The 22406-nt window shown below is 40.1% G+C and overlaps 1 protein-coding gene across 5 annotated transcripts in view; it reads left to right on the plus strand.

The window, feature by feature from the left end:
- Window positions 1-22406, plus strand: part of magi2b (membrane associated guanylate kinase, WW and PDZ domain containing 2b) — a 79872-nt gene that overhangs the window by 32448 nt on the left and 25018 nt on the right. For all 5 annotated transcript variants that reach the window (XM_088378330.1, XM_088378328.1, XM_088378324.1 and 2 more), the window contains exons 3-9: window positions 8-127; window positions 3159-3383; window positions 6959-7187; window positions 8950-9029; window positions 19496-19553; window positions 20395-20516; window positions 21677-21859. In XM_088378330.1, coding sequence (XP_088234456.1) covers window positions 8-127; window positions 3159-3383; window positions 6959-7187; window positions 8950-9029; window positions 19496-19553; window positions 20395-20516; window positions 21677-21859 — 1017 coding nt within the window. The remainder of the gene's footprint in view (window positions 1-7; window positions 128-3158; window positions 3384-6958; window positions 7188-8949; window positions 9030-19495; window positions 19554-20394; window positions 20517-21676; window positions 21860-22406) is intronic.

A 22406-nucleotide genomic window follows, 5' to 3' on the forward strand; every position in this document is an offset into this window, starting at 1 on the left:
TCACTAGGTACAACCAGGCAGCCCAAGGAGGGCGAGGTCCCAGGGGTGGACTACAACTTTGTAACTGTGGAACGTTTTATGGAATTGGAGCAAAGCGGAGCCTTACTAGAGAGTGGAACCTATGAAGGTGAGTCTCAGGGAAGAGTTGTTTTGCCATGCAATTTTGCCGTTTTTACCCAAGTAGTATTGGAGATCATTTTTATCACTACTTCTGAGGGTTTTTTTTTTCTCCTTAACTGAGTCACTGTCAATAAAGTGTCAGTGGCAGATACAGAGCCACTGATGATATAAAGACTGACGGACAAGTGGAAGTGATGCTGGAGATGTACAGTATAGTGCATGGCTGTTTGTGTGTTCCTGTCATGTGTTTTGCTATGCTGCAAGGGGTACATGTACAGATGGAGGGGGCTTGCTGGTTCATTTGCCCAAAAGCTTTTTGGGCATGTGCGTTTTAACAAAGCCTCACACGCACACTTCTCGGGAGGCATGTGCTGATTGCTCTCTGCAGTAGGTTGCCTTTTTTTTTTGCACAGCTGCGTGGTGGTGAGTCATTTTCAAGGTAAAATGAGTCAAAGACTCATGAAAGAAAAATAAATGATAAATGGTCTTGGAACGTCCCTGAAGTGAAGCAGTCAACAATGTGGTATTCTTCTCACTTTTGTAGAGATAATCGAAACGAAAGCTACGTCCACGTGACCACAAAAAACTCTCCGGGTGTCTAAAATACAAATACCCCACAAATCAAGAATTATCGTACACTATACAGTTTTCGTAGAAACCGCAGATTGTTGTGGCAAGGAAAAAAGTTGATACCCATACGATAAAAGCATTTTCACTCATGGAGGCATCGATTTGTATCCTTCATTTGTAGTCCATGGACATATCAACAAACAAGTTGTGTTATGAGTTTCGTCACAGGACAAATTAAAAGTGCAAGTCAAGGAACCACTGTTTAATCAGACAAAAATTGAAAGGTGTTTCGCCATGACATTGAAGGATTATTTGGGTGCACATGCACATATTTTGAAGCAAATTATGAACTATTAGATTTTAATTGAAAACAGTCATAATTTCAAGAAAATAAAGTACAGAAAAACAAGGATGAATAAGATATCCATCATTTTCTTGAAATGAAAGTATTTTTTTACAAGAGGAGAGTCAGAATTTTAAAAGAATACATTTTATGGGGTGGTCGTTTACAAGGATGAAATTGTGATTTTTCATTAGCAAAACCTATAAAAAAATTCAATGATAAAATGTGAGTTTTATATTAAAACAAATTGAGGGGAGCTGAATTGCATTAATAGCCTTTAAATTCAGTTGTGCAAATTCACTTTCTATACAAATTAAATTGAGTTTACTTTAACTGCTGTCTACTTGGAGGACACCTGATGTAGTAAAACATTAGGTACATTGAAACAATCTTACTACAGCCAGTACAAGTGTTTTACAGTATAAAAGAAAATCTTTGTTTACAATGATAACGGTATGCCATATTGATTGACACATTCAGAGAGCTTTTCATTCATTCATCAAAAAAAAAAGTCCATCACACAACAATGTGGAGTTTTGTTGTGAAACAAGAAAAGAGAATGAAATGGAAAGAAAATCTCATTTGAGGCCAAGTGGAGGAATGTCCATGAAGAAGTGAACGAGAACATAGGTGGCCTTTCTTCCCACCTTCTCTGCTTAAATCTGATAAAAATGCTGAAAATCCAATTTGGCTGTGAGTGGAACACAATTCGAGTGCTCTCTTGCTTCCTCCCTTGCTACCCTTCAAACAAGGGCTGAGAGTGCTTGCTGCTTTCACAATAAATTCTTAACAATCCCAAAGGAAGGCCAAATGACCATTTAATATAATCAACAAAGCCATTTAGTGAACCTCATTCATCGCGAGAAATATTTTCCTGACCTAGCAATATGTGAAAATCCGTCATTAACTATTAGAGAGACCATAGTAACGAAATATTTTTACACCCCTTCTACACACTAAATACGTTTGATTCTATGAAAAGCATTTTTTTTAAAAGTATTCTCAAGCACCCGTAGAAGATTTTGATAGGACATGTAGCAGCAGGCTCTCCGTTGAGGAAGCAATGGGAACATTTTTCATGTTCCACCAGATAATTAACCAGTTTTTTTCAGTGTCTTTGAATGCAACAGCAGGTTCCTGTTCCCCAACAAATGCTGCTACTTTGCCCCAAGGGACAGTTAGGCTACAAAGCAGGTGTGCGGGAGCAGTCTAAGCTGTCATTGGGATGCGTGTGCATATGTGTGAGTGTGCATGTTTTTCGGGGTTGGAGCAGATGTGGTACAAAGGCTGGAGGCCTCTGATGTTCATCGCTGTGTGGTCGGAAGCTGTGGTAATATTTCATTTCACCTCTCATGCCATGGTGACTTTACAAGATAAATAATAAATGATGAACGTGTACATCCAGTGGTTGCAAATACAGCTTTTATTCATTCTTTTTAAGAAAGATACATTTTTCTTTTGTCATATTTGACTTATTTTTAGACACCATGCAAGCATCTGGAACAATTCTAGAACTAACAGACTCAAACAGCGACTTTAAACGGGGCATTATGGGTGGACTTGACACTATTTTCCGTTGGTTGGTTCTGACTCCATTAAATTGAGAGCCCATTGTTGTGCTGCGTTTAGGTTCATTGTGACGCAAAGAGTCCAGTATTCCCAACTTGCTGTGTATATAAGATACCCGGTGGACTTCCCTATGGCTTTCCACTTCACTAAGTTCAACATCCCACTTTTCTTTAACTGTATTATACAGGTTTAGAGCATGTTAACACGTGCAGTGACATAGCCGAGGGTGTTTTACCACAGAGCAGGTGCACATTGTTCCTGTAATCGATTCCTTTGTAGCTGCTAATGTGTTCCACAGGTAGAGTGACACAGCGGGAAGTAGATGCAGAAGCAATTGTTCCCTGGTTGTTTCCAATTTACCTTAAGGAATGGAATGTTGCAAATGTAGTGTTAGATTTAATACTTAAAATGTTCTTCTAAGATAATTACTTGATTATAATGAATGTGATTATGAATCAACATTGTAAATTGACAAGATTTTCTATCTTATTATCATAAGAATAAAGAAATTTACATACAATTGATTTAACTTTCATGTCTCTGTGGTCCTGGTTAGATAACTTCTACGGCACACCCAAACCACCAGCAGAACCATCCCCAGCAGCCCCTCCTCTTAATGTGAGTGAGGCCCTGCTGCCTGGAGCCCGGCCCAGCGCCCAGGGCAAGAGGAAGAGGAACCAGTCAGTCAGCAACATGGAGCAGCGCGCAAGCCTGGAGCCGCCCGAGGAGGAGGAAGAAGAGAGCCCCGTTGTCAACGGCAACGGAGTGGCCATCACGCCAGGTACTATGAGATACTAGATCTCGAGTGATACAATGAAAGGCCCATTCATCTCAAAAAGTTATGTTCAAGAATATCTAAAGCTGCAATTATGAAAGCATCATCAAAGTTTTCTTTTTTAGTTGTACCCCTTCCCACTTCTTTAAAGACATGTAAATCGTATTAAACTTCAAGCTAAACACTTTTTAAAGTTTGACAGGAAAAATGAGAGACTATCATCTCTATAACATCACTTAACCGGAATGAAAGGAAGACTCATTTGCGCCGTTCTCAAATGAAGATGCAAAGAGTGCTGACATCAAACTGTTTATTAGTCACTTCCAGACATCAAACTGTTTATTAGTCACTTCCAGTAGTCCATGTTTACTCTAACACTGACACACAAAATAAACATAGTTTATTTAAACACGCATGTCTCTAATCAGTTTGGTTAGATATGAGATATAATTTGTCAAACAAAAAAGTCCACTAGCTTAATGCCATCGTAATACCCCAGATGGGCTAACATAAATTAGATAGCTTCTATTTTAACACAGCAACACAAACAACAACTCGCAGGCGTGTTATCTCTTCCTATTGTTCTTATTTGTATTTTTGTTCTTAATAACAAGACCCACTCTCCCTTGTACTCTGACGGACAATTTAGAGAGGATCCAATTAACCTATGCATGTTTTTTGTTTTACCTTTAAATGTACAATGTTTTATATGTCACTTTACAGTCAACTGTCAGTGAGAAATAAATATCTGGAAGCAAACATGCATTGCAACTTTGAAACACTGGTAAACATGTTTCACTCTTTACAGGCACCAAGCGGTCTTCTTTTAAGTGTAGAAGGCAGTCAAATCGGATGAGTAAAATAGGATAAAGGCACTAAAGAAAACTAAGATAAAAAATATTACCAGTTTTTGTTTTGTTTTCATGCAACCTATCATGTAGATAATTCAAAAGTCTTGAATTGAACTCTAAAATCAAGATGCGGTTTGCACCTGAAACCTGAAAAAATTCTGATTGCATTTCACACAAGCTGTTACATTTTACAGACCATTTCATTATATTGTCAAGGTAAAGCATACTTTACTTTTTTTCTAAATGGTGGCGCGGTAGGACAAAGCCATTTTGTCATTCAAGGCGGCAGAGTGGGAGTGAATATTAAACTGGTGATTAATTTTTTGGGGGGCATATGTTTTCACTATATCAGAGTCTTTCAGCATCATTGTCAACTGATGAAACGCCTTTTGCTTCTCTGCTGCGGGAGGAAAAAAAAAGCGCACAGGGATCACTGGAGGTTGTTTCTGTCAAAGGCCAGATGTAGAAGCAAAAATAGCATGACACACGAGGAGGCTAAACACGATGACATGCTGCAATGAGCCAGACCGACCGAGGAGGAGGAAGAGAGGTCAGGAGAAAGTGCAGAAGAAAAGATGGGCGTTGTATTAATAGAACACAAGCAGCGGTGGCCAGTGGAGGCACAAATGACACTCCGAACAATGATAACACAGAGAAGCCATCAAGGTGCCTTTGAGGCTCGTGTTGTTAAGTTTACAGACCCGGCCGGCGCAGTCGCATCGACCCCGGGTCGGGTGTGTTAATGTCGGCAACGAGCAGTCAGGGCACAGTCAGCGGGACAGATTTATAGACAAGTGACGGACAAGAGACAGACTGAAGAGGGAAAGTAAAATCCTTATTTATCCCATTGGGGAGGAAATAAAAACAGAATGCAGCCGTTCTTTTCTATTGAATTCCACCTGTGCCCTCATGAGTAACAACCCATGGGACGGTTTAGGGCTCCAAAAAGAAGTGACTGACTACCTAAATTTGATGCCGTGAAATATTTATATTCAGTGTAATAAAAGAAGAGAATAGAAAAAAAATGCTAATAGCAGTGGGCACTTCATCAGGTACATATGCGTAGTCAGTCATACAGTGCATGAGCTGTGTTAGATAGTATCCATACATATATTGATAATCGGGTATGGGAAATCCACGTTCAGAAAGTAAAAACTGTGCCACACTTTGGATTTAAACACAAGTGCTCATGAGCTCAAGGGTCGGTTCAGTGGGAGCACCTGTGCTTGAAGCTCAGATATCCCATCACTGCTTATAATTCACATTACACATAGCTAACTTTGATGGATAATGTTTTCTGTAGTATTATCATTGTTGATAGTATTAGTATTTTTATTGGAATTATGAACTCTCTCTTAAAATATGTAGTTTGAAATGACACAATAAGTGAAATTCAAAATGAAAGTAAAAGTCGAGAGATGAAAAAGATCCTGTCAAAGCTACACGACATAACATTTTAAGTGTTAGAGCGGTTGTCTCCCAAACCAGAGGTTGGGGGTTCGATCCCCAGGCATTGTGACCATGTCGAAGTGTCCTTGAGCAACACACAGAACCCTCAGTTGCACCTGATGCGATGTCATCAAAAGGGTGAAAGAGGAAGCAGTGTGAAGCTTTTCAAGTACCAAAGCGCATTACAAGTGAAAGCCCATTTACTGGATTTTAGTTGTGGACTTTCATTGTACTTAAATACACTTTGGAATGTGTCCTTGTTTTGTTTTTACTTATTTACAGGAGTTGAATCAGTTCTTTTGCCAAATGTGCATTTCATTCTGCCACTCTTTGCTCCAGCACCTCCGGTGAGAGAAGCATAAATATTGCCGCAATCATTGTCATGCTCACCCCCAAAGCCAACCATGTGCTATGTGTGATGTCAAAAAAAGAGCTGGTGGCATCTATTGTCACTCTCTAAATCTTTTCCTTGTGTTTCTGACTCACTCCCTGACCCGGAAAGTCTCTGTCTTCGCCGGTTTCTCGCTTTCTGACGTGCTGTGTTGCTCCTCATGTTCGTTGTCCTCAGAACTCACTCACCCTCGCTGTCTCTCCTCTCCTCCCTCCTGGGGGTTCACGGCTCGGCTGCATTGACTCATCATGCATGCCGTGTGTGTGCGTGTGTGTGTGTGTGTGTCAAAAAAAAAAAAGAGTCGGACTGGCATTTCCAAGTAGTTGCAAGAAATAACTGGAATACAGCACATACAAATTGAAACAAAAGTTTTTTTTATGGCTCAAAAAGGACCACGTTCATCCAGCATACAAGATGACTTTGGGCGAGGGCGGGGTTGCAATCTGCACTGGGCGTCACAGGGCACATGAAAACTAACAACCATTCACATGCATGCATTCATGCAGTTTATTTGATTATTTTTTAATACAATAAGATCCACAACCCTCGTGAGGAAAAACGGTTCGGAAATGAATGGATGAATACAATGAGAAGCGCTGACCCACATTTACAACCTAATATAGTATGGTGTTCCATGATTTTCTATTAATTTTATTCCGACATTCTGCAGCTTTCTCTTGGCTGCACTGCTTCCCAGTACATGCTATTTTTTTTTGTCCAATCAGATTTCAGCATCTCATTCTAATCTGTTAAGGGTATTCAGAATCAGTACTGCTGATCCATGTCACCTAAAGCATAATAGCAATGAGACTATTTCTTTAACCAATCATATAAGACCATTTAAGCCTGATTTGCACCAAAATGTAATGCAGTGGTTCTTCATTGTGCAGAGTCCAGCGAGCACGAGGACAAGAGCACTGACGCGTCTGGGGAGGTTGCCGTGGAAACCTGCAGCCAAACGGCAGCCACGAGCGAGGCTCCCACTGAGGCAGAGGATGCACCCAAATCTCCAGACAAGTCCCCCAACAAAGTCCCGGATGTGGACGAGGAAGAGCTGGGCCCTCTGCCTGACAACTGGGAGATGGCGTACACGGAAAAGGGGGAGGTCTACTTCATAGAGTAAGACAAAACAACATGCATGGCTTTATGTTAATGTAATAAAATCTGACGACTGTTTTTATATCCTATAAGTAAGCACAATGATGACGTTCAAGCTTAAACTTCAAAATGTTAAAAATATATAAAATAGTAAATATTATTTATTTCTCAATGATGTATATACATTTTATTTTTACATTACCATTTAACCAGCCTGCCATTTAAAGTTATGAGAATAATAATGCTCAGTTTTTATATTTACTATTTACTACGACTAAATCTCAACAATACCTTTTATGTAGTCTGCAATCGCTCATCAATACCTCTCTGACTGTGGTTGTCAAAGCATAAATGTGCCTTTATTATTTCTTTGTGTGTGTTACAGTGCCTTGAACACAGTAGCATAGTCAGATCAGATCAGATCCTCTCTGGCCTTTCAGTGGAGAGAATTAATGTTAAGATATGCGAGTTTTGGGAGTTTCTCCTAAAAGTTCATGAGCTGGAAATTGTAAAACCTTGTCGAAATCCACAACAGCATTTCGCCAGATTGCAAGGCAAGTGTAAAAAGCTGCATGGCCCAGCTGGGGGTTTCAATCAAGTCAAGGAAGAAGTTAAAAAAAAAACATGCTGTGGGATAAAGTAGTCCAAGTGTCAAACATTCTGTCTGAGGAGCTTAGAGTCCAGGGTGAAAAGTGAGTCTCGCATGAGGAAATTGGTTTGGAAGAAGTAAAAATATAGAGAGCCAGTTTAAGTCCCCCTTTGAGACATTGTGGTGGAAAAAAATGAGAGGCTAAAGCTGTCGAGAATCAGCAGCACCATGTTGGGAAGATATCATGCTGTAACGGTTGTCATGGCAAAAAGTAGTTTGAACTGTGGATCGCAAGATAAAAAATAAAGGGAGATGCTTCACTTTGAATGCTTATAAAAATGTCAGCGGAGAAGAACCCTCAGTAACATACGCTCAATGGCAACAATTCTCAGCGCACCTACACGATCTGATGCTACATTTACACGGCAAGTGACTAATTTGGATTTGATCGCATTCTGGCGAACCAATGGCGCAAAAGTGCTCTTTTAGCACTGTAATTTATAGCATGTTGTAAAGCTGGTGTTAGCTTGTTAGCTAGTCTGTAGACAAATGAGTCACAACTCTCAAATGGTAGTCAATCAGTTAGCTACCATTTGGAAGTATCCAAGTGCTTTTTCAAAACATTATGAAAAAGACTGATGAAACAACAGCATATATGGACAAAAAACAAGTTTCACGTAACCAACTTGTGGGCTCTGGCACAAAAGGCTGAAACGAGTCCTTGAGTAATTTGAGTAACTTGATTAAAAAAAATGCTCGAGGCATTTTCTTTCTGCCTTGAGTACCCACTTGTGTACACTGCCAAGTCAAGCTAACAACTGTTAATGACAATAGCACGCCATCAACACGTTGAGAATGCCAACTTCAGAATAAACTTTGCCTTGTGTTCAATTAAACTGTAAAGATATTTACCTAAAAGAAGTTCTCATATGGTATTGACAGTATTTTAACTTCTACTTGAGTACTGAGTCTGACTTTGCTTTGCACTTAGGCGCGTTAGATTCTCCGATCTGGCAGTGGTTGCGATCTCCTGCTTTCTGGGTGTTTTGTTGTATAAACTTGCCAGCACTATTAGACCTCTCTCTTGAATAATTGATGCATCTTAATGTTTGCGAATTTGGCCCGCTCACTTGGATCCAGATCGTTAGTGTTACTTTGATCTAATGATCTTGTCATCTCTTTCTTCTTGTGCAGTCACAACACCAAGACCACGTCCTGGCTGGATCCTCGGCTGGCCAAAAAGGCAAAGCCTCCAGAAGAATGCAAGGAGGATGGTGAGTGCCAACTGTTTATGATCCTTCCATTTCCGCATTTGTGTTTATCAGAGATAAGCTGCTGTTTTTTTCTTGTTGTTTTTTGTGAGTAGTATTTCATCTCCTGCTGTTTTCATACCTGCTTGTCGATTTAGTGCTGTGGTACAAAATGATTGTGTTTATACGAGTGTGAGCCTCCCGGTCACGCACTAAAACACGTATGTGAATTTATTTTGAAGTAACAATGCAAACTTGATGTTTTTGAGAGCAACGCAACTGCTTGTCTTTTTGCTTTGTCGGGTTTTCTTCACACAGGTACCTTGAAGTACTCATTTTTCACGATTTTTGAGTGATGAGCCATTTTCTGTTGTGGGGCAACATTAGAGGTAAAAAGCGAGCTTCGGATCCACCGTCAATGCGCTTTCAGAACAAGATAGTCAAAGACACAAACACAAAATGAGAAGACTTGCAAGCAGCTGCTGTAGACCACAACTCGTTCCCAGACAAATGCAGACGCAAAAGCCAACCTGACTCTAGTTTTGTCCTTACTCACTAGGCCGTGCCGCCTTAAAGATTCACATTCAATGCACAAATCCTCCACACCGATTGTATTTTATAAAACGGGTTGTTGTCATCAAAATAAATTGGATTATCTTGAGTAGGAAATGACTTTTAGGGTAAAATGAAAGAAATGTAGAAAGAAAAAGAGCCGCACAGTTATCAAGTGATAGCGGTTTAATAGCAGGCAAACCTGCATCACCACTGCTGTCAAAGGTTGCGAAGTGAATCTCCACAGACTTAATCAATTCCTTCTTTGCGTCTTAATCACGTCTCCCCTCCCCCCAGACAGAGACCCCTCGTGTAACCCATCACGCGCTATCTATTCTCCACCTCTTCCCCCCCTCGCTTGTTCATTTACTGACATTCCCTCGTCCCTGCCTGGTAAAGAGCCAAAGTGTGCCCAGAATTTCAAGTGCGCTACTGGGCTCTGCACAAACACAATCTTACTTCTGCTAGACACACATCGCATAATGTTGTCATAGCTGACGTGATTCATCGATCACTTCAAAAGAGGCAAAGATTACTTTTCACCTGCAAAAATAAAATTGGCAATCACTTTTTATTTCTGTCTTGGGCCAATGATCACTAAGTTGTATGTGTCTTTGTTAATGTATTTTCAAATCAACACACGCCTTGTCTTTGAGTGACATGGCGCTGTTGCTTGCTCCTATTTCATTTGCGTCTGTCAGTCAGCCAATGTACCTTGCAAGGAAGAAGGAGAAGAAAAAGTAACACATCTCAGGGGGTTTTCAATCTATAATCTGACATAAGTGAGTTAAATTAGACTATGTTTATAGGCTTACCCGCTCCATTTCCCAATGACTGCTTCCATGTCAGTCTAAGGAAATCAATGGTGACAATCGACCCTGTAGAAGCTTCTTGAGAAGACAAAGTATTGATGGACGGTAAAGTGGTCAACCATGTATTTGGGTTGGCTTTCAGTGAGAAATTTCCTGACAAATTTTGACAGAATCTTCTTAATACCACCACCACCATGTCACAACTATAGACACCACCTGTGACTGCACTTGTGACTCTGCAAGCAAACTGTAGTTAACACAAATAACATGCAAACTAAAAACTCAAACGAACAAAAAAAATATATCTAGATAGAATGAACTAAAAAAAATATTCTTTCATTCATCTTTTGAACCGCTTCCTCTTTACGAGGGTCACGGGCGTGCTGAAGCCAATCTCGGCACTCTTTGGGCAGTAGGTACCTGGTAACTGGTCCCCAGCTAATCACATAACTAAATGAATATGCCACACATAATTCAAAACAACTTTAACCTACATTTTAATAACATGAAAATGGTCAATATAATAATTGTAAAAGGGTAAAATGGTTGTCCTTACTAAAACTAGATCAAAATGTTAACAGTTTTTATTGACTAAAATTAGACAAATAAAAGAAATCCTTGGACAAAAAGTGTGATTGGAACTGGACCAAATCTGAGACTAAATTTAAACATGGCTGACAAATTTAACACAAATGTAAGTTTCACTGAATACATTATAATCGTATCTAAAGGCAACATTATTTTGAAGTTTAGTCCAGTGCTTCTGATCGTGTTCAAACCAAAGAAGGCCTTCCTGGCCCTGAACACCCACCACTGCAACTTGTACTCTCTGCCTCGCCGACCATGCAAAGTCAACTGGGTAGTCTCCTCCTGTAGTCTGGCTCTGTCTAGTATCTGGGGAAAGTAGTACTGCAACTGCCAAAAAAGCAAACAAACATTTATGAAGCTCCCGAATGAGAGAGCTCATCCTCTGGAGCAAGTGCCTTCCAGCGGTGGGAGCCAGGAAACATTATTTTTATCAGGGAAAACAGCCGCTTGGACGGAGCAGGCATGCGTGGAAGCAATAATCCGGCAACCTGCTCCTGCTCATCCGCATATTGTTCTCCATTCCACGATGGCTCTCATTTTACTTTGTGCAACAGTGCATTTCAGCACACGTTGGGCAGCAATGATGCGTATGGTCATTAAAAATGCATGTATTTGCTCAGTGCTACAACTTATTTCCATGTCATGTTAAACCAAGCCATAATTAAACTTTTACCAATCACAGGATGTCATATACAACACTTTTGAAAACAGTCTTTTTATTTATTTATTTATTTATTTTATTCTTCATTTATTTATTTATTTATTGTGTGTGTGTGTGTGTGTGTGTGTGTGTGTGTGTGTGTGTGTGTGTGTGTGTGTGTGTGTGTATATGCATATATATATATGTATGTGTATATATATATGTGTGTGTGTGTGTGTGTATATATATATATGTGCATATATAGATAGATAGATAGATAGATAGATAGATAGATAGATAGATAGATAGATAGATAGATAGATGGATGGATGGATGGATGGATGGATGGATGGATGGATGGATGGATGGATGGATGGATGGATGGATGGATGGATGGATGGATGGATGGATGGATGGATGGATGGATGGATGGATGGATGGATGGATGGATGGATAGATAGATAGATAGATAGATAGATAGATAGATAGATAGATAGATAGATAGATAGATAGATAGATAGATAGATAGATAGATAGATAGATAGATAGATAGATAGATAGATAGATAGATAGATAGATAGATAGATAGATAGATAGATAGATAGATAGATAGATAGATAGATAGATAGATAGATAGATAGATAGATAGATAGATAACATATGCGCGCACCAATTGTGACCGCCAATGCGCCGGTTGTTCGGGAATCTCTCAAAATTTCTTATGCCCGCTTCGTCCCTCAGCACTTTACCGTTCCAAATGTTATATGCGAAAAGTTTGCTGCTAAGTCTGTAAGTCAATGAGGTCTATGAGTGGTTTCAAAAAGCATTTATTGTGAGGAGAGATTTAAAAAAAAAAAATGGAAAAAGTTTTGACATAAAACTTCTGATGTAATAAATGGAATAATATTACAGAATATAAATTCCCCCTCCCTACTCACTGTCTCGTTCTCTTTGTACCACCAACCAAAAGGCAAATAACCAATTAGTTTTATAGCTAATAGGCCATAAACTCGTACATTGTGACAATTTACATCATTCTAAAGGAATGACTATTTAATCTAACACTCATCCCTCCTGTTTGCTGAAAAAAAAATATTTTTTAGAAAACAGAGATAAGAAATAATTTACTTGTTTTATTTCACAATTGTTTGGTCAGCAGGCATTCTAGAGACCCAACTGTTTATATGCATGCAATTAAAAAGTCAATTTTCCAGTCGTCCTTAATGTTTTTGCCTTGTTTTGAATAATTCACCCACGTGCGAATAAGTGTACACTTGCATTTTAAAAACCACACAACATCTGTACCGTGCACCGATGTAAAGTCAGTTTCCTCTTTGTTTCGGCACACATCGTGCATGAAGTATGGGCCAATAAAATATATATGTAGACAAGCAGAGTGAATAAAACAATACATGAGCAGCTTGACGATGCACTTTGCAAACTACACGTTTGCCTTGAAGGTCCCACCAGTTGGAAAAACGCACACAAAAACAACACACAAAACAAAATCACTCTTGGAAGTCGGATTTCTTGTATTTTCTGTCACTGCTCCCTTTATGTCACGGATTTGTTTCTGTTTCAGTCTCTCTTTTCTTTTCTTTTTTTTGAAATGTCACACTGTAACCTCATTGGCAATTCCCTTTTCTCAGGCCTCCGGAGCTGTGTTCAGGGTGATTTGAGGAGACGATTGTTTGAGGCAATGCGTTTGAGCAAAAATATGACTTGTGCGTTGTGCGCCTGCCACAAGCGCATATAAATTTCTGTCTCAAATATATACAGTGTGATGTGGCAGACTGGTAGAGTTCAAAGGCTCGTCAGGAGTCTGCTTCTGATAGGTGGCACGGGCTGATAACGCTTCTCAGCGTTTCAAACGACAGCGCGCTTGTTGCTGCGACTTCTGCCTTTGATAAAGCTTTCAATCCCTGCACCGTCGTCAATAAAACCTCACGTCCCGGATTAGCGACGTGGCGCTTCGCTGAGGCAACCGCGTCAGCGCCCTGTCGGTGACTGAGTCAGGAGGAGAAAAAAAAAAAAAAACTGGCAACTGATAAGCTAAACTTGAAGTGGTGGGAAGGCTGTCATGGGCCTCGGCAACAACATTGTTAGTATAGTCTTCCGCAGCAATATTGCATTTCATTCACGGCGCCGTTGCTTTTTTTTTTCATTTTTTAAAGCATTGTATCAGCCATGCTACTTTTATGCAGTGACAGCCTCAGAGAACTAATACAGGTGCAAATGCTTTGTTTACCCATTGTGCACTTAACTAACATGATCATTGAGAGACTGCCTCATTCATTTACTTTTGGCTCCTTAGTTTAATGGCACAGACATGCACTTATGACTTTAGTATGCATTCTAGCCAATATGTAATGCTAAATTACTAAAAGGCACATACGTGCACTTTTGACTTTAGCATACATTCTAGCCAATATGTAATGCAAAATTACTAAAAGGCACGTACATGCACTTTTGATTTTAGCATGCACTCTAGCCAATATGTAATGCTAAATTACTAAATGGCACACGCATGCACTTTTGATTTTAGCATGCATTCTAGCCAATATGTAATGCTAAATTACTAAAAGCCAAACCATTTATACCTGTAAAAAATGCCTTCTGTAAACTTTTCAACAAAAGCAAGGTGGTCATGAAGAATAGAAGAAAATAGCTTTATTGTCGTTGTACAACCGGTCTACATCAAAATTGGATGGCTGGGATTGTCTATCCCAATCGTATTCTGGGCGGTAGATGAGGTATACCCTGAACTGGTCACCGGCCAATCGCAGGGCACACATAGAGAGACATTTTAGCATTAGCATAATACGTAGGCGTTTCTTTTTCTTAAGTAGAGCGACAGACCTCAAAGGAAGCAAAGACAAAAGGACGAATGGATGGATATATATAAAAAAAAAGGATGGCCTGAATGATGCAACTCAAAGGTAATATTATAACATAGTTAAGTCATTTATTGAGAGAGGGAAGTGGTGCTTCTGAACTTTTAGTGATGAGATTCCATATTAGACGACACACTGTGGCCAAAGTAATGTTGAGCTCACTTGCAGTGCAACTATCACCTCGCAGCACAAGTTTCACTTCACAATATGACACACCGCAGGGGGTGAAATATTGTAACTGCCAACTGCCGTCCTTTGTGGAATATTGCTTTTGAAACATTACAATTATTTTCTCACAGATCTCTCTGCAGACTTGTGAGTCTCTGCCTTCTTTTCATCCAAAAACAAACCTTTTTTTGCTGATCAAAAGTGATTATAATCAGACCATCATCAAGCTATTTTTCCACATTATCAGCCTTCAATGACCTTGTCGTCATAGTTTGAAACAATTGATGTACTTTAAAATAATGGCTTGAAAATCATGATGGTTTGGTAACAAGGGGAGTGGGATTGCTGCTAAAATGGCCACCTCAGATCCCTTAACAGTGTTGTTTTACTAAGAGTAATGGTGGTGGACCAGTCTGCTTGTAACTCAATGTATTGGTAGAGTACACCAAATCAATTTTGAATCAAGTTTATTTTTAAATCAATAAATCTGAATCCCCTAGTTTCTCCTGATGCCGTGACCTCAGTAGGTGAATGAGGAGGCTGTGTCTAAGCACTTTGAGTGCCTTGTGTTTGAATGACTGGATGGAGACGGATGAATCTGTTCCTGGATGCTCGTTAGTGCTGAAGACAATGTGCGAGAGGGAATAGAAGGGATTACAATTGCACACTTAATTCAAGAGAGACACCAAGCGTTAGTAACGCACCCGAAGAAACACTGGTACTTGTATGAAAGGCAAACATACGATGAATGTGCGTTTTTTTTTTCTTCCATGAACACACGCAATGCAAACACAGACTCGTAGGCGCATGCACAGACACACACACACACAGCAGGAAATAGAGACAAGACTGAGCCCTCAGCTTGGAGACTGGGGGTTGCCATGGAAACTGTTTCCTGCTCACTTTTTGGGGGGACATTTAACGGTGGCTCCTGGACAGGGTGGGCGGGAATTTAAGGCGGGTCGGCGTCGGAACGTGTCTGACTCCTGTGCCTGCGGGAGGAGGAAGGTTGTGTGAGGTGACAGCCATGCACACACAGTGACTAAGCACGCACACACATACGCACACAGACAAGACTAATATCAAGATCCCAAATCTGTCTGTAATTACATTACAGCATGAGGGTATGATGCCATAGTAATTGTAAAAATAATAGGGTTGGGGAATTGGGAGTGTCCGTGTGTTTCTTTTCGTTTGTATGTATGTGTGTGTGTGTGTTTGTGTTCCATTTGTGTGTCCACAGGTATGGGTGTTAGTGTGTTCCATGTATGCGGGTGTTGTGTGTTCTTGTGTGTAGATGTGTTTGTGTAAATGTGCATTGGAGTGTTTTGTCTTTGATTGTGTGTGTATGTGTGAGCGTGTGTCAAATCATTGTCAAACCATTCTTAATATTGAGACAAAAATCACAAACCGACATGGCAACATTTTAAAATAACCAAAACGAAAAGCAAAACACATGCACAGAATAATTCCTCCCCGAATTCAGGTTCAGGGGTATCAGCCTTAAGATCATCCATCAGTTCAAGCCCGGTGTATTAACAAGTGAGGTTTTCAAATACAACTTTAATATACAGCAGTATGACTCGTCTGCATAATTTGCATAATTTACACGCTCAATTGTTGACAGGTTGAGCCTTTAAACTTAGCAAGTGGTTGAAATATGGAATGTTTTATTCATAAAGTTCAGACATGGTGTCATAGAGTAATGCATGATGTCTGACAACAAGTTACCCTTTCTGCTTGCCCCCACTTTTTTCATTGTATTGACATTTTTGTATTTTTGACCTATATTTGGATTGTGAGCTTCTCCAAATGCTTTTAGTAGCACAATTGTGTGATGTTATATTGCATCGTTGTATAATATTCTAATACTAAATGGTTTCTTTTAATAAATGAGATGAACCTTCATTAGGGATAGCTCATGCCCAATCGTTCAAAAAAGGTTTAATCGCTCTGCGCTTCTGAAGCACACGAAACCACCTACAAGCCAGGTCAATAATCATAATCGTAAGCACATATGTGATGCACTGAATTTTTGCACCTGTTTGTAGCTCTTGGGAATTAATCCTAAAAAAATGATGGCCAAAGTTTTTATCAACATCGAGTATAATCCAATATATATGAATGTATGGTATGGTAAAGTGTGCACTTTTACCGTTGTTAGCGGTGTACATTGAAATATGTGAAAATGGCAAACTCTCACATTCCCGCGCAGTGAGCTGCACCAAAATATGGTATTGTTTGATTTAATGTGAATCGGTACTTGGTACGATCTCAAATGCATGCGCCGCTATTGAGGAAGACAGAGTCACTTAACTCACACTTTAAAAAGAAGACAAAGTGCAATGTGTTTATGAAAAGCAGTTTTACACACAGCACGTCTCCAGCCCACGTTCGCTCAGTGGCACCCACGTCACTCACCAGGCCACAACCCACCTCTAAAAAGAGATAATACCGCGCAGAACATGAGGATGGTGACGCATAGTGGATAATAAAATTACCCGCATCTCTCATGCATAGTTTGTTGTGTAGACATATTTTTGGTCAGAGTGTACTCGTACAACTCAAGGGCTGTTCAATTTTGGCGATGGGGGTGAACTCTTACAAAAAAAATGTCTGATGAATGCATATCACAAGTGCTGAATTAGTAGCGTATGGTTGTGTGGGAGCGGAGCAGCTTGAGCAGATGGACATTTTTAAAAAAAGTGCAAGTTCAGTCCCCTTGTTGTGTTCCTCCTCCCGCCAAGTGAGCACTTAACCAAGAAGCTATAGGTGAAAATGCGCAATGTAGAGGCTTTTCTTTTCACTTTCACACATTTAGATTTCAGTTAGAACAGAACAGTTAGTTCTGACCAAGTGATCAGCCAATCATATTGAAGCAGAGCGTGTCCTGTACAAAACTCCAATGAAATTCATAAAAATGCGCTTGGGAACCAGCTAATTAACGATGACGCTAAATGCGGAACTATTTGTGTTGCATGGGCTGAATAACTGAATAAATAAATCATAATTTGATGTTGCTTATTACTGTTAATTAAATAGTTCTTTTAGAATTGTTGTACAAAAGCAATCACACTCAAAGTTGTAATATTGTACTGTATAGTATCATTCATGGCTGCAATTATAGCCATAATAATATCCGACATAAAGCTCTCTCGTGTGCTATTGCTTAATTAAACTTGCACAAACCTGTTAGAACACGCTTTTTAAAGTATTCTTAGTGCCTGTCCTTGCTGACAAGAGATGGAGATCATCATATAACATCACTTGGAGATCAAAAAGGCTCACAGGAATGGCGCTACATTGGGGCTCGAGGGAGCTTTAGCTTCGGCAGAAATCCGTGTAGCCTCAGTTAAGCCGCTCAGGCATTTTATTGCATATTCTAAAATATGTTTCGAAATGATTTTTTTCTTTCCCCCGGCCCCACATTTTGGTCAAGCTATCCTTCCTGGGGAAAAAATAAATAAATCCTTCAGCTGTTCCTTCCAGTATACCCGTAGACCTGACCTGACCTGTGCTACTACACTAAAAGCATGCAACTCAGAATTCTGACTTGTTTACAAGCCCATAAAAAAAGCAACGGCTTAAAAATCTGTCATAAAGCAGGGCAGTCAACCATGAACCGGGATATAGTGGGGTTCACTGCACTTGTATCTTACTCTGCGTTGAATTCTGGCTAGAGGTGAAAGGCAGGACAAAAAGGCACAGAGCATTTTTGCCGCGCTTTGACCCACTTTATCCGAAGGCAGTAAAAAGGAGATAAATGGGAGAAGGGATGGATGGCAGTGAGGACAAGACAATTAACATGGAGAAGCTGGAAGGCCAAAAGGGAGTGGGCGGCTGTGAGGGGGGAAAAAACAGAGACTAATGTAAAGTCGTGATTGGTACACGCTTCTTCAGCCCAGAACAATTTGTGCTGCAGAACAGGGACAGGCATTAGATTGAGCCAGTTAATGGAGTGATCATTTTTAATATATTTTTACACTGGGGGTGTGTGGATCCTCAAATTAAGATTTTCCCCAAAGAAGGCCTTAATTATCCTTAAAAAATGACACATAATCCTTAAATCCACCGTTCACAGGTCTTTAAATTTGTCAAAGCCACAATGCAATGAATGAGCGTGACTACCACCTTTAATTGCGTTGTGTGTGTTTTGAGGATGGATATTTAAAAAAATGTTTTGTTTTAAAGCCCAATGATGGTGAGCTCTGAAATAAAGTAATAAATTAATAAGATAATAATAGTAGTAAAAAAATTATTAAAAATTAAATAAATAAATAATTAAATGTGGCTTTCTTAAATGTGTTTATATGGCAAAAAAAAAAAACCACTAGACGTGCAACAACTCATCAGTTAATTTAGATTTGTTTTGATAATTCATGGTCTAGAGACCTTGCTTATTTAACTTAAAAAAGTCCAAATTCTTAAAAATACATCTTTTCAACAGGCAAGATCACGGATTTCTTGCAATACAAGCAGACTGAATGTATTGTGTTAGAATTGACTGGCTAACTTGAGCTACACTCTTATTCGCTGACCCCCACATCCTTCAACAGGCCTTGCCCTGCCTTATAATAACAAAGTTATGTGGATTCTGCAACAGTGGCTGGGAATCACAAGACTAATCAATATTTATGTCCAATCTCGCTGAAGTACAAATACAAATTTGTTTTCTTTTTTAAGTATCGACTATCAAGGAAATTTGATAGCGGGAGTGCAGGCCTGTGACCTTAAGATGCGTGTTGTCTTCTTGTAATGAGTCGAGTGTTATGTTTTGTTCTGCTGCTCACGCCATAAACTGACTTCATTTCCCTCGTGTGTTTCCCCGCATCTCAGAGCTGCCCTACGGCTGGGAAAAGATCGATGACCCCATCTACGGCAGCTACTACGTCGAGTAAGTCGCAACGACGGAAGCAACCATTCCATTGTTTGCATCCTTATGAATAATGAATGACTTTTTGCTCTCGCTTGTCTTAAACGCCTCGACACTCGTTTGTCAAAAGCCTCTCAGGAGAATTCTAATCGGCGCGGATTATCGAAATGTGAAAAGTTTATTTAATGCTGCAATATTTATAGGGTGGATTTCTTTTTTTAAATGCCCTTTGGCTGTAGTCACAAATTGCCTTAAGTATTTACCGGTTTTGCAGGAAATATACAGTAGCCTGCAGGTGCATTGTAATACATTTAAATATTCCACAAAATGTCAATTATTTCAGTAGTTAACTTAAAAAAGTGAAGCTTTCAAACTCGAATTCCACCAAAAACAGTTGCATTAACACCCCTTAGTCAGTCATAAAATAGCCTATGTCGTCTCGAGCCCATCCACTCGAAAACGCATTTTAGTGTATCCCACCCAAGTTATTTACCATTTGGGCAGTCTGTCCACATGGAAACGACATTTTGGAGTCTGAAAACTGTAACTTTTATTAGCGGTACGCAGAGTAGATTAGCCAATCAGCGTCTTTGTTTGGATGCATGCATTTCTTGATGTACTTCAAAGTTTACAGGATTAGTTTTAAGTGTGAAGCAGGCTCTGTTTCCGTGTGGACATGGCCAAGGATCTAACATTCATTGTTAAAACAAGGTGTCATCTAGATCGAAGACTGATTGGTGTGTATTTGAAATTGAAATCACACCTTTACGTGATGATTGAAGTTGACTGGTTAGAGTCAAGACAATTTTCTTCTGTACTGTCGCTCTTGTATTCTGACCCTAATAGTCAGTGTTCTTTGCAGCCACATCAATCGCAGGACTCAGTTTGAGAATCCAGTCCTGGAAGCAAAGAGACGCCTTGAGCAGCAGAGGCAGATGCAGAGTCAGGGCCTCTCCGCTCTCCCGCTGCCCACCATATATAGAGGTACACTGCATGCTGATATTACGCCATGTGGAAGTGTTACACAGACATTGCTCTTGATTCACTAAAGGTTTGACAAACTTGATTACACACACAAACAGAAGTGAAAGCCAATCTGCTAACCGGGCACAGCAAGGAGCTTGTGTGCTAAACATGCAAATTAACCAAGCACTTCATTTTGCACGTTTCTATCCAAGCGTGAAACATACCGGAAGACGCAAAAGCGAGTAGATTCGTTTAGCCCGCCTAATGAGATGTATCAGATCTGAGAAATGTTGGTGTCTGAAAGGCAGGTGTAAACTGGGATCGACTGCACTTATCGTGGTGCAATAAGTTGGTAGTTAGATTATTCAGGAACACGCCAGTACCAGTTTCAAAAATAATTTGATTAAATGAATACAGTTTTACTTTGTTTTAATATTAATTACTCGATATTTTTAATTTTATTCACTTATTTTGGAGGGATGTAGACTCCAAGCTCCTTCTTGTCTAGAGCCCAGGGGGACAAGAAAAGCACACCTGGCAACCATAACAACAAGCCTCATGTCACCACCCTCAGGGGACACATCCACCAGAGACATGAAAAGGAGGGCTCCACACCTACAATTTAGAACTAGTGAAGCAGTTTTGATTAAATGTTAGATTTCTTCCACAACCAGGAAAAGATAAGTTGCCTCCATTTAAATTGCGCGGATAACTTGAGCCTACAAAGTGGAAATGCAGACTGCACCATGCTGGCGCACATCAATTTTTCATTCTGTGTCAACTGTCCATAATGTAAGGGGCAGCCCTGGTGAAGAAATATCAGACAATGTCACCATGTACAGGGTGGAGTTGAGAGAACAGCAGGCGGGTGGGTGGGCGGGCGTTTGAGACGGCTGAGAACATGATCACCCTGAAGGCCTCCAGTGAGCTGAGCCAAGCACCAAGATAAGGGTGTGCTGGACCATTCCAAAATAAGCTCAGAATGACTCACTCATATTCGGGGGAAAGTTGTACAAAAGCTGGCATAACATGCAGTAAAGTCATGTTAGAGAGCTAATTTTTAACACACACCACCATGATGCACCACTCTCGAAAAAGCGCTTTGAGATCTTTTATGTACGACTCAACTGCACAAGAAACCCCTTAAACCCCTGGGCTTGTGTTTGTCATTCCTGCAGAAAAGCCACTGTTCACGAGGGACCCGACCCAATTGAAAGGCACATTTCTGTCTACGGGCCTCCAGAAGAGCAACATGGGATTTGGCTTCACAATAATTGGAGGTGATGAGCCCGACGAGTTTCTGCAAGTGAAGAGCGTCATTCCGGATGGGCCGGCTGCTCAGGATGGAAAGATGGACACAGGTACTTCAAAATTCTCTCCAAGTCCTTGTAATGTAAAAATTAATGTCTTCTAAATTTCATAAAAATTCTGCCAAATTTAAACGATTAAAGGAAAAACCACCAAGTATATAAAATGTTGCTTGAAAACGAGAAACTGAATCGGCGCTATGCGTGCTCATGACAACAAGGCGCTCTAGAGCTGTCACGCCAGCCCAAAGACCTAGACCTAACTGACTGTCAAGTCGGGCAATCAGTGTTTTTGCTCGTTTCGCTCATCAGCCTCTTCATGCACACTCGTGGCCCACAATGAGGCACTCCGAAGCGGCCGGGCTGAATGGAAATTTTATTTTCAGGTTAGCAGGTATAATTAGCTAGCACATACAGCAACAAATATCAGAATTCACTTTAAAGGGTCTAAAAGGTTTCACCCAGGTATAGTTATGTCTGCAGAGCAGCATTTTAATTTAAACACTCGGTCGCAATGGGTCTTATGCCGTGTTTTGTTGTGCAAATACTTATTTATCTTCATTTTCAGTAATGTGTGCCACTTAGGAGGCCCGGTGGGTCC

Source organism: Syngnathus floridae, chromosome 6, assembly GCF_059516105.1.
Source record: "Syngnathus floridae isolate MCC-2025c chromosome 6, RoL_Sflo_1.0, whole genome shotgun sequence".
In the NCBI taxonomy this organism is placed as follows: Eukaryota; Metazoa; Chordata; class Actinopteri; order Syngnathiformes; family Syngnathidae; genus Syngnathus; species Syngnathus floridae.